At 48.6% G+C, this 10,798-nt stretch overlaps 5 protein-coding genes across 5 annotated transcripts; 2 read left to right on the top strand and 3 right to left on the bottom strand.

Annotated features, from left to right (window-relative positions):
• Positions 1 to 691: 691 nt before the first annotated feature.
• LOC131889590 (transmembrane protein 115-like) lies at positions 692 to 2,416 on the top strand (the record flags this gene model as incomplete). Its single annotated transcript, XM_059238727.1, is given in 2 exon segments — positions 692 to 1,195; positions 1,337 to 2,416. Coding segments are annotated over 2 exon segments (1,173 nt in total). The 3' UTR covers positions 2,101 to 2,416.
• A 1,370-nt stretch (positions 2,417 to 3,786) lies between these two features.
• LOC131889583 (uncharacterized) lies at positions 3,787 to 5,555 on the top strand. The gene is made up of 3 exons (XM_059238720.1): positions 3,787 to 4,995; positions 5,067 to 5,191; positions 5,257 to 5,555. Exons 1-3 carry the CDS (start codon positions 3,990 to 3,992, stop codon positions 5,494 to 5,496), a joined length of 1,371 nt encoding a protein of 456 aa, XP_059094703.1. The 5' UTR covers positions 3,787 to 3,989; the 3' UTR covers positions 5,497 to 5,555.
• On the bottom strand, positions 5,508 to 6,869 carry LOC131889591 (uncharacterized). The gene is made up of 3 exons (XM_059238728.1): positions 6,739 to 6,869; positions 6,534 to 6,630; positions 5,508 to 6,462 (listed from the first exon to the last, which is right to left on the bottom strand). The coding sequence occupies exons 1-3, from the start codon at positions 6,784 to 6,786 to the stop codon at positions 5,552 to 5,554; spliced, it is 1,056 nt and encodes a 351-aa protein (XP_059094711.1). The 5' UTR covers positions 6,787 to 6,869; the 3' UTR covers positions 5,508 to 5,551.
• Positions 6,870 to 7,035: 166 nt separating this feature from the next.
• LOC131889494 (uncharacterized) lies at positions 7,036 to 7,437 on the bottom strand. Its single transcript, XM_059238608.1, has one exon. It carries the CDS (start codon positions 7,435 to 7,437, stop codon positions 7,036 to 7,038), a length of 402 nt encoding a protein of 133 aa, XP_059094591.1.
• A 736-nt stretch (positions 7,438 to 8,173) lies between these two features.
• On the bottom strand, positions 8,174 to 10,608 carry LOC131889582 (probable dolichyl pyrophosphate Glc1Man9GlcNAc2 alpha-1,3-glucosyltransferase). Its single transcript, XM_059238719.1, has 2 exons — positions 8,704 to 10,608; positions 8,174 to 8,638 (listed from the first exon to the last, which is right to left on the bottom strand). Exons 1-2 carry the CDS (start codon positions 10,332 to 10,334, stop codon positions 8,191 to 8,193), a joined length of 2,079 nt encoding a protein of 692 aa, XP_059094702.1. The 5' UTR covers positions 10,335 to 10,608; the 3' UTR covers positions 8,174 to 8,190.
• Between the last annotated feature and the right edge of the window lie 190 nt (positions 10,609 to 10,798).

Raw genomic sequence — 10,798 nt, 5'->3', positions numbered from 1 at the left:
TGGTATCCAAAATTTAGTTGCGAGCTGAAAGGTGACTTACCCTGCAGCTCTTGGGACAACCATTTCGACATCCCTCCGGAGGATGCAAATGAAGTGACAAAGCTTTCAAAGGGCTTTAAATGCAAATGACGTCATCATTCATCACATCCTTGTTTCAGGCTTGCCAATAAATACTTGGCGAACCAATCTATTTAGCTTGAGTCTAACCGTCCCCCAGAATGTGGCCTGAAATGTCTAAAATGTTCACATGACATTTCTAACCTAACACATTCTCCACACTTTGGGTCCAAACCTTTGGTCAGAATGGGATTGACGGCAAACCAGTCGACGAGCCCGCTGTCTGACGGATTTTAAATGAGTCGAGGGCTTAGAATCAACATAGAATATGGGGTACCTGGCTTTCTCCGTTCTCCATCCTCTTTAGCCAGTGTCCTCAATCCATAATACGTCAAATTGTCATTTGACTTTTGGATGCTATGGACTGATTCAGTAAGTCACGGAAGCCCTTGAAGGAAAATCAGAAGTCCTGAACCAAGAATTTGTTCCAGACCAATCAAGGCCGACCAAAAGTGGACCCTGGTGATGAATGATGATGGTCAACAAAAATGATTAAGATCGACTTCCTCCACTTGATTGCGGTGTTTCGAAGCATGTCTTTTTAATTTCCGATTCTATTCAAACCCATCTATCTTCGGCTTCGAGTGATCTTTGGACGAGTAAAGGCCCAGCCGTACCCACGATTCCGGTGAGTGAACTCGTCAACGGAGGAGGAGCAGGATCTGCATAATGGGGGTGCCCTCCGTGCTACGCGAAGCCTCGTCCGTGTTGACGCATGCCAGTCTGGCCGTCAAGATCGTGATCGGGGTGATCCTGTCGGGCTATGTGCTCTCCTTCTGGGAAGACACGGCCCTGAAAGTCTTGAGCGTCACTCCCGGATACTTTTGGCCGCCTCATTTCTGGCTGTGGACGGCCTTCACGCACTGCGCGTTGGAAATTCATTGGTGGGCCGTGCTCTTGGACGTGGCCACCATAGCCTTGGTGGGCAAGCTCTTGGAACCGTTGTGGGGCGCCATTGAGATGTTGGTCTTCTTCACGGTAGTCAACGTGGGCGTGGCCATTCTCTCGGCTTTCTTCTACTATCTACTCTACATGGTCACTTTCAATACGGATCTACTCTTTGACGTACATATTCATGGTAATTAGAATAATTCTCGCAATAATCATAATGAGCTAGTGCTATGGAATGCTGAGCAAATGCGGACTGATGCTCACTTATCGCCAACCCTGCTAATTGAATTCTCTTTTCTCTTTCTTTTGGCTTGGGTTTTGGTTTTAGGGATGGCCGGGTATTTGGCCGGTGTGTCTGTGGCGGTCAAGCAAGTGATGCCGGATCATATCCTGTACCGCTCACCTTTGGGCAAAATCACTAACCGCCATGTGCCGCTCATCCTGTTGGGACTGACGCTGATTTTGTGGGCTGGACACTTGTCCCAAGGTTCCTACTGCACCATGTTCGGCTCAGGACTCCTCGTCAGCTGGACCTACTTGCGATTCTACCAAATCCATAGCAATGGCACGCGCGGGGATATGGCTGAGAATTTCGCCTTCCACACATTTTTCCCCAACGTCATTCAGCCCCCAGTGGCCATGGTCAGCTCGACCCTCTTTACGCTCCTGGTCAAGCTCAAGCTTTGTCGACGACCCGTGCGCAAATACGATATCGGCTCCTCGGGCTCGTCGATTTCCATTTCGCTGCCCGGAGTCGAATCCCACGACACCGAACGGCGGCGTCAAATCGCCCTAAAAGCTTTGAGCGAACGCCTCAACCAAGTCGACGGTAAAGGGGGACGCGAGAGTTCGCCCACCTCGGATTGGCCCAATTTGGATGGCGAGGAGGAAGAGGACCGCCGACCCTTGATTGAATCCGTGCATATTCCGATGGAAGCCCCCACCCACGACCGAGGCGCTTCTCCTAGGAGCTCGGATGTCGCGCCCCAGGCCTCCGAACAACCCATGTCAGTCCCTTCTGTCGACACTGTGGTGGTTAACTTGCCCCAATCGACCGGAGACGGAGAGGAGTCGCCTTCGGTCAAGTCGTAGGTTCAAACGCACCACGGGTCTCGCAACACTCGATGATACTGTGATAAGATACCCCCCCTTCCTCCACTCTCCTTGGCCTCCTCCAATTTCCCCTTTTGTTATTGATGTGACTTTTTGCGTGAAAGAGTGAGTGACCCTTCTCCACCCTCCTCATCGATGAATGGCCTTGGTCCCATTGAACCTAGACAACTGCCAGGTTCATCCCTCATGAGCGAACTCCTGAGGTTTGGTCCGACGCCCAAGACCCCAAGACCGTATTACTATGTTTGACGTATTCGTGCTGCAGTTTCACTGAATATATCACAATGATAGAGTTGCTGTGATCGTGATCCAAACTCATTTTTTACCCTAACTATTTAGGTGGTTTTTTTCAACTTCAGCCTTGAGCAATGATGGAATTTAATTTGATCCTACTCACACTTCTAGTTCTGGGCCGAGTTCGGACTCGAGCCCGAGTGTACTCGAGCTTTTTACTCTATTTTGGAGCAATGGGCTGGACTAGATTCCTTTAGAAAACAATCTAGTCAGAACTCAAGAATTAAATGTCTAGAACCTTTTCATTTCGAACGGACTTTCCGAGTCCGATTTTGGCACTTTAGTTGCGTGATTACAAAAACGTGGCATTACGTTGAATGGATGGTTTTGATGCACACCCTGACAGTTTTCATGAAGCCCCACCTTTGTTACTTTCAATATAACAAGACCAAGCCAAATCAGCCACAGGCAAAGTGGATTCGAGGGGTCTATAACTTGTTCCATGATTATGGACAGTTATGTTGTTTAAAGCTGAAGATGGCATGTTCAGTTTCATACATGTGTACATATACAACAGCCATATAATTAAGCCCTGTGGTCTTTAGATATGTTTGCTCATGTAGCAATGGTCAATGATTTTTGATAAGCTGTAACACTATTCTAAGTTTGTGAAGTGAGTAAAACTTCATTCAAGTTAAATCACAAAGATAGTGGATGATGCAACATTTCAGAGCAATTCCAGCTGGGACTGTTTCACTCATTTCAATACTGGTCTTACACAGTTTGATTCTTTTTGCACTCAATGCTAGTGCCCTGTATTAAAAGAGTGCAACAGGGAGGTCAGAGCACCATTACAGTTAATTTTGAACCTTCAATTCTGTTCCAAAACATTGAGTTTACATGGATGACAGATCCAAACCAAACACATGTCTGTAATTTTTTGTGCTTTAAGGGTTAGTTTTAAGGCTTAAGTTACCCTTCAGGCATCCTTATCTGCAATCACAGCAACACTAGATTCAAACTAGGCATTTGAAGTATGTTAAAGGGTGCCTGAAGGGTAGCTAAAGCTGTATTTGACATGTAAAATCAGATAATTTTATGTAAATGCGTTTAGCTTGGATCTGGGGCCCAGGTAAACTCATTTCTTTGGAAAATGATTCAAATTGAATTGCTATGGTGCGCTGATCTCACTTTTGTACTCTTCTAGAGACAGAACCCTGCCCAATTCATTCCTATCTAGTCAAAAATGAGACGCATGTATGGCAAGGGTAAACAAGTCCGTGATCTTCTTTGGACGAATCATGGTGTTGAGGATGGCAGTGCATGATCTGCCATGTTCCAAATTGCAATGTTCCAAATTGATCATCACGCAACTAGAGTACCAAAATCGGACTCGGAAAGTCCGTTTGACTTCCTATTCGCTAGAGCGCCTCTATGGGTTTGTGTTTGTACCAAAAAACCAAAACAACAAGGAAGCACAACGTACTCGGGACATGCGGCCTTTAAATTGCCGGAAGAAGAATCGACGTACTCTTGGTCCAGCCCAAGGGTAAAGGATTACCGGACATTGTAACTAGGTCCAACCAGACTAATAATTCTTGGGTCGGCTTTAAGGGCTCATTTTCGACCCCATCATGGCTGAAAACCCGGATTTGAGCGCCACCTTGACCGCCATTCAGCAGGTCCTAGCCCAACACACGAAACTCTTGGGAGAAGTTGTCTCGATCACAGGCCATCGGAACCAGGAGGTTGCCCAGCCGTCGGAACCGCCCAGAGACGCGTTAGAGAAGGCCTGCCAGGCCCTAGCTAAAGGCCAGACTTCGCTCCAAAGTAAACTGGACACCGTGGTGCGACAATTGGACAGCGTGAGCGATGCTCAAAAGGCCATGCAGAGGACCTTGCAACAAGTGGTTAAAGCTCAATCCACCGGGGCCAGAGGTCCAAGCCCACTAGAATCCAATGGTCAGAGCTCCACGCCGTTATCGGGCCCTTCTCACGCCACGGTATCGGGCGTGGCCAATAGTTGGGCCCACAATCTGTTCCTCTTAGGCGATGAAGTCTGGATGAGTTTGCATTCCGCCCCCGAGGTCCAAGCCGAGATTCGCGATTTGGGCCCGTCCCAAAACCTGCGCATTAATTGCCGAAAGGGTGAGAGTCTGGTGCGGTTGTACGATCGGCAACGCCGCAAGATCTTGTTTGCCTTGCCACCGCGCACGAGCCACGTGGCCTTGTCCATAGGCTCGGCCGACTTGCTCTCTGGAGATCTCCTCACGCTCCAAGAGGCCAGTTTGGAAGAGGTTCGCCGACGGAATGAGCCCAAACTACGAGATTTGGCTCGACACGCTTTGGAATTGGCTACCGGTCTGGTGGGTCAACGGAAATCTGTGTCCATTCTCCTCCCACCCCAAGGCAGCCATCGCATTGAGATCTTCAAGCACTGGGAAGACATACTGCTACGTGAAGTTGACAATCTGAAAGAGCCTCGACTCACGATTCTGAATTTACCCGTGGTGATGCGGGCCACGTTGACGGATTTTCCGTCCCACGCTGACTTTATTCAGGCCTGGTTTCGGAATCCCCAAGCCAACCTCCTGTCCGATTTTGGCGCTCGCCGGCTTTTTGATCTACTTAAACGAACTTGTACGTGCATTTTTAAATCCAGACCACTTTAGCCTTATCCTTTAACGCCATCCTGTTTTATGTATATTTAGGTAGCCCGGGTTCCGTTCCTACGGTGATGGCCAACAACAGACGTAAATCTGAAACCAGTGTCGAATGCTTGCGATGCCTCCGCCATCATATTGGCGGTGAAGGGGCCTGTCAGAGCAAAGAACGGGTTAGTGCACTCGATTCGACTATATCATTATCATTGACGATAAGTCCGGCCATGACTTTTTCCAGGTGTGTCGACGATGTGGAGAAATGGGCCATTTTGCAGATGTCCATGATGTGACAGACGAGACCTTGCAAGAGAGAATCACCGAGGTGATTGCTATCAACCTCTTCCCGGTAACCCGAGTTGGATCCAAGCGAGGGGGCGACGGGCTAACCAATTTGTCCGCTGGCAAACGCCTCAAGCCTGACGAGGATGTTCGGCCTTGGCAAGCTTGCTCTCGGATTCTGGACGATTGGTATCAATAACAATTCATAACTGGAGCTGGGTCTCTCCTTTAATAATAAAAATAGTATTATGAGATCAATTGAGCGCCTCCTCTTCCTTCTCCATGAGCGCTTTTATCAAGGCACATTTTGCCATCTGACATCCGCAAGGTGTCGGATGCTCGTCCACAGCCGGGTCCAGAACCTCTAATTGAATAGCGTAATGGCGGGCATTGCCTTCAGTTTGAGTCAGAGTCAAGGACCAGCCGATCACCTCATCCTGTTCAATGTCTGTGCTGACGGGAAGAACGATGATCGTCTGTTTCCAGTGGGTTGAAGGACATGAAGGGGAAGTGGAGAGGGTGGCACAAGTCACCCATTCGGTTTCCACGAAAGGCCTAAAATCGCAATCAAACCAAAGGGCCAAGCCTTGGAATGAACCGGTGGCGGTGGCGGAAATGAATCTCTTTTGGCTCACACTTTTGATCTCCTCGGTTTCCACCCATCGAAGATCAAACTCAGCCACCAGAGTAGGTTCACTCAATATTTGCTCAGGCTGAATAACGTCCACTTCAGGCTTGTCCGAACGTAGCATGAGCCGCTTCAGAGGAGGCATTTTAAAGCCGTAGACGTTATCCCAAAAGTCGACCTTCTCACGGAAATAATCGCTCATAGAAACAGGGGCGCTCCATATCCGGGCATGGGAGGGCATCATGATCCCATGGGGCGCCAAATGCTTGTCACGAGCCGCAATCACCGAGTCGAGCATGGATTCATGCAGTAAATAAAATCCCATCCACTCACTCACTATGATGTCCACCTTGGCGTGGTTGGGAAGATCAATATCTTCGGCTTTTCCCTCGAGGACGGTGATCGTATTCATGAATTGGTTGGCCACCACAATTTCACGCAAAGGTGTGGCCATCGCACTCGCTTCAACGGCATAAACTTTCTGGGCGCCGGCCTGTGCGCAAAACATCGACAAAATTCCGGTGCCGGCTCCGATATCTAAATATGGGACAAACTTGGTTGGACGTGGCCAGTCTATCGGTGTTTTTTTTCTGTGAAGAATAACATACCCATGACAGTTTTGTCCTTAAAAAATGGTGCATTTTTGACAATAGCCTGCTGGTAGGCCTCTGTGCGGGGTTTATCTTGCAACATGAGCCGATGGACCTAACGTAAAAAAGGCATACAATCATCGAGAAAATAGCCAGTGTGGGCCCTCAAAAGCATCCCCACAATCAACCGACTGACTGACAGACAGACTGACTCATCGCTCACCTCGAGGTTAAAATAGCTCTTAAAGTACGGGTCATCCGTTCGCGACATTTTCGATCAAGAGCGAGGCGATTAGTATCTGTAACAAATGAAGTAAGCATATATGCAATGCCGGTTTGTAAAGGCCTCTACACGGTTGAGACCGGATGACCTTTATTTCCCTATATGACAACTAAAATCATCTGTGAACTGGGGCTAAATCCATTCCACTCGGGGGAGTCTTGGACACTACTGAAACCCTCGGAGTATCAGAGCAGCGAGTCTCTGAATGGGGTGGGCCATGGAGCTGCCCTCCCAGAATTAACGCACGGGCTGCCAACTATACAGGACATCTCGATCCCCGTATTTCTTGCGCTCGGGTTCTGGAAATCGCTCGGGATGTAGCATAACGTAATGGAGCGTGGTTTGGATTCGCTTTTGGCGCCGATTGGCATTGAACTCCCGGGTTTGAACGCCCAACCATGTGCCCAACAGCCCACCCAAGATGGTCCACTGGATGCCGGCCTTAATGGGCCTGCGACTAAACATGTTGCCTAGAGTGTTGACCCCCAGCCCGGCCAACCCGAATAAGGTCGGAGCCTGGTAATGATCAAGGATGGACATGGTTTCCACACCTTGCATGTCGTACAAATCGAAGGCCCACTTGACACGTGGATCGATGCCCTCCAATTGGCCGGAGTGGCTCCCCTCTTCGACGGACATGATACAAAAGGGGTTGTCCAGGGGTTGTACAAAAGACGGGCGGACAAAGACTGGACCTTTGTTTTGAGACTGATGAATTGCTAGTGAATGGTGGTCCGAGTCGAGAAGAGTAGCACTCGAGCACTGATGCTCACAACGATTGTTGATCCATGATCAATGATCAGCTGACAGACAGACAGACTGACAGGCAGACAGCAGTCAAGACATTCGCCTTCGCCCCATGCTGGGCCATGGAGAGCTGTTTGTTGGCTCAGGCAAGAACTTGCTCCAGGTTAACCATTGAACGTTAACAAATACCTTTCCCTGGCAATGCTGAGGCCCACCAAACGACAAGACTGGTACCCTTACTTGGTTTCTTATTGACAGTTCACTCCTCAGTATTTATCATCAGACAGTAATCGGAATGACTGAGGTTGCCTTGCTTGACACGGTTTGAAAAGTCCGTAACATCAAGAATTTAGGGCTGGTCACACCTGGACGCAAAATTAAGATGGCGAGGCTTCAGCATGACCGAGATAAACCGAATTTACCAAGACTAGACTAGTAACTAGTCTACTACTGACTAAATAGTTGGAACTAGTTAGCATTGTTTGTTCGTTCTGGGTTACAATAGAATGAAATGCAAAATCCAGTTTAGCGAAACGATGCCGATTTTTTTATGCAAAAAATACATTGACCACCATCATTAGGATCTTTCAATTGTTAGGTATTTTGGTAAAAGCACGTACAAATCAGATATGATCATTAACAAGTCTATTTCAGGCTTATGGCAGGATTAAATAACAAAGATCGGTTTAATTGAATCCAAGCGTAGAGAAGACCAAGGGCACAATATTCCGAATACAAAAGTAAAGGCAGGAAAGGCCACGACGCCTGGAGAGTGAGAGGCAGGCATGGAAATATCACAGTCTCAAAAATCACCACCAGAGCATGACCTATGCAATAGCAAGCCTCCCAACACGATAACGGGAGGCGAACCATATTTTGATAACGTTGTCCGTACCACCTAATGTAAAAGACCCAACTGAAGAGCACGATGCTGATTTTGAGGACGCTCTCCTGAGCTCGATAAAGCAAAGGCAGTAACGACACATGGGCTGTAAGGCTTAAAAACATTAAGATTTTGGCCTCTCGACGTTCCAAACACGCCACAATTGTCAATGGAATGGTGACATGAAGTATGGCTTTTTCGTGGACGTGCCTAAAAATTTGAGCAAAATGCTATTACTTGTCAACATGGTTGTGCTATCTTTAAGTAATTCTCACCATCCAAATAAGAAGGCTCCAAAGTTGCACAATACCACGGCCTTTAAGAAACTCAGTACGTTCCGAGGATGCCGCCACAGATGAACCAATGAGGGAACCATTGAAATCAACGAGAGTAGGAATGTAGTCAATGGTGCCACGGATGGTAAAACAGCGTGATCAAATTCTTGCACTAATCCTCCCGTCATAGAAGCGTGGTCATTGGAGAGCTTGAACCAATCCAAACGACGGCCAATGAGGGCGACAATCTTATCACAAATGTTATAGACTGCCCAGAAATTGGGTGCCCAATATGCGTGGCATAGTCCTCTTTTGAAAGGAAATAACCGTCCCAAAACAATCGCCATCTGGCCGTGGTATATCCAAGGCCCAAATGAGAGGGCAAACACACCGATCACTGTTGTTCCAAGGGCGATTAACCGCGACAACACCCGCCACCAGTTTTTCCCTTGAAGTACATAAGAACGTAGTAGATACACAAAATAGACGGGTGCGCAATAGAGGTAGATGTGTTTCAAGTTCAGGACGAAGCAAAACCAAAACGCCGATTCAAGGTGCTTTGATTGCATCATTGCTCCCAGGGACAAAAGGGACACCCCAAAGAGGAATCCATTGTATTGAAAATGGATATGGTCCACGATCAGTAACCCACCGTTAGCCAGAATCAGGACCAGAACGCCCCACAAGCCCGAGGTGGTGAAATGGCCCAAGCGCTTGAGGCCGCCGAAACACCGATGAACGCCTAAGGCCAAGACTAGGTCTCCGGCTATGACGGACAACCTTTGAAAGAGGATGGTCGAACGGGTGGCGTGATTGAGATGTGTCACCACCAACATGTCCGGGTCAAAATAGTACGCTACTTGTGACAAGATGAACTCCCACCAAGCGAAAAAAGGCGGGTAATCCAAGGTCCAGGATGAGGTTTGATCCGTGTACCATTGTGATATCGGCAAAGAATGAGTAATGGCTAACCAATTCCGATGGACTTCAAAGTCGGTGGAACGATAGGCGGGCCATAAACAGAGCTTGACACAACTCACGGCCACGACCTCCAGCCAAACCTCACGCACCCCGCCTAATTTGAGGGCCAAGGTGAGCATAGTCATTGGGCCACTCCCCGCTCTAGGCCTGGAAACGGTGGCATCGATCACAATCAGATAAGATGCTACGAGAATGAAGGCCAATAATGTCCAAGGCATGCCCGCCAAGAAGCTCACATTCGAAACTAAGGCAGCGGTTCCGCCCAAGCCGAACATTCCCCATAAGAACCAAAACTCCATGGGATTGGACATGGAAAGCGGGGTCTGCAAATCATCCGTGACGGAGGACACTAACACGGGATCTGCAGCAGGAGGACTCGATTCTGCAGAGAAGTGAGAGGAGGCCTGCCCTGGGATTTGGATCGATGTCGGCTCGGGCGCGTAACCGGAGATTGTCGCCTCAGCTGGAGTGGGCTCAAGTAGCGGTGGGAGATCCTGGGTGGATGGATAGTCCTCGAGACTGGCCGGCTTTAGTCCCTCCAAGGCGGGCTCTCGTTCCGAATGCTCTTGCAGGATACTTTGGATGCGTTGGGATTGATTGGCGAGGATGCGTCGCCGGCGCAATAGACGCCGTTTCTCAGCCTCGTTCATAGTGAGCCAAAGCTTAAAGGGAAACCAAGCAATGGTCGTGCCCAAGGCTTAGGCTAAAGAATCCAGGCCGGATCAAGGCTGTCTCCACCACCTCTGAAGAGCACCGTCAATGCGTCAACTCCATCCAACTCTGCTCGATGTCATCGAAGGATGGATGCATGGAAGGATGCAAGGATGAATGGATGAGACTGAAGATGTTTACACCGTTCACACGTAAATCGAGGTGTGTTTAGAAATCGTCAGCTGTCTAATTGGTATTGTTGCTTCAAGGACTTTGGGTCAAACGGGCCAAACATTTCGAATCGATGGAGGTAGTATTATCAAGGATTCGAACCGTTCGAACTCGACGTATACGCGTACTCATTTAGCGATTGCCTTTCAATGGGTTCCAATTTTTTCCAGCGAAACATTACTTGCTGGAGTCGTAATCGCCATGCATGTTGATGTCAAGTTCGATGGGGCCG

This window comes from Tigriopus californicus, chromosome 10, assembly GCF_007210705.1.
Source record: "Tigriopus californicus strain San Diego chromosome 10, Tcal_SD_v2.1, whole genome shotgun sequence".
Lineage (NCBI taxonomy): Eukaryota > Metazoa > Arthropoda > Copepoda > Harpacticoida > Harpacticidae > Tigriopus > Tigriopus californicus.
The sequence above is the reverse complement of the archived record's forward strand: the minus strand, read 5'-3'. Positions and strand labels throughout refer to the sequence as shown.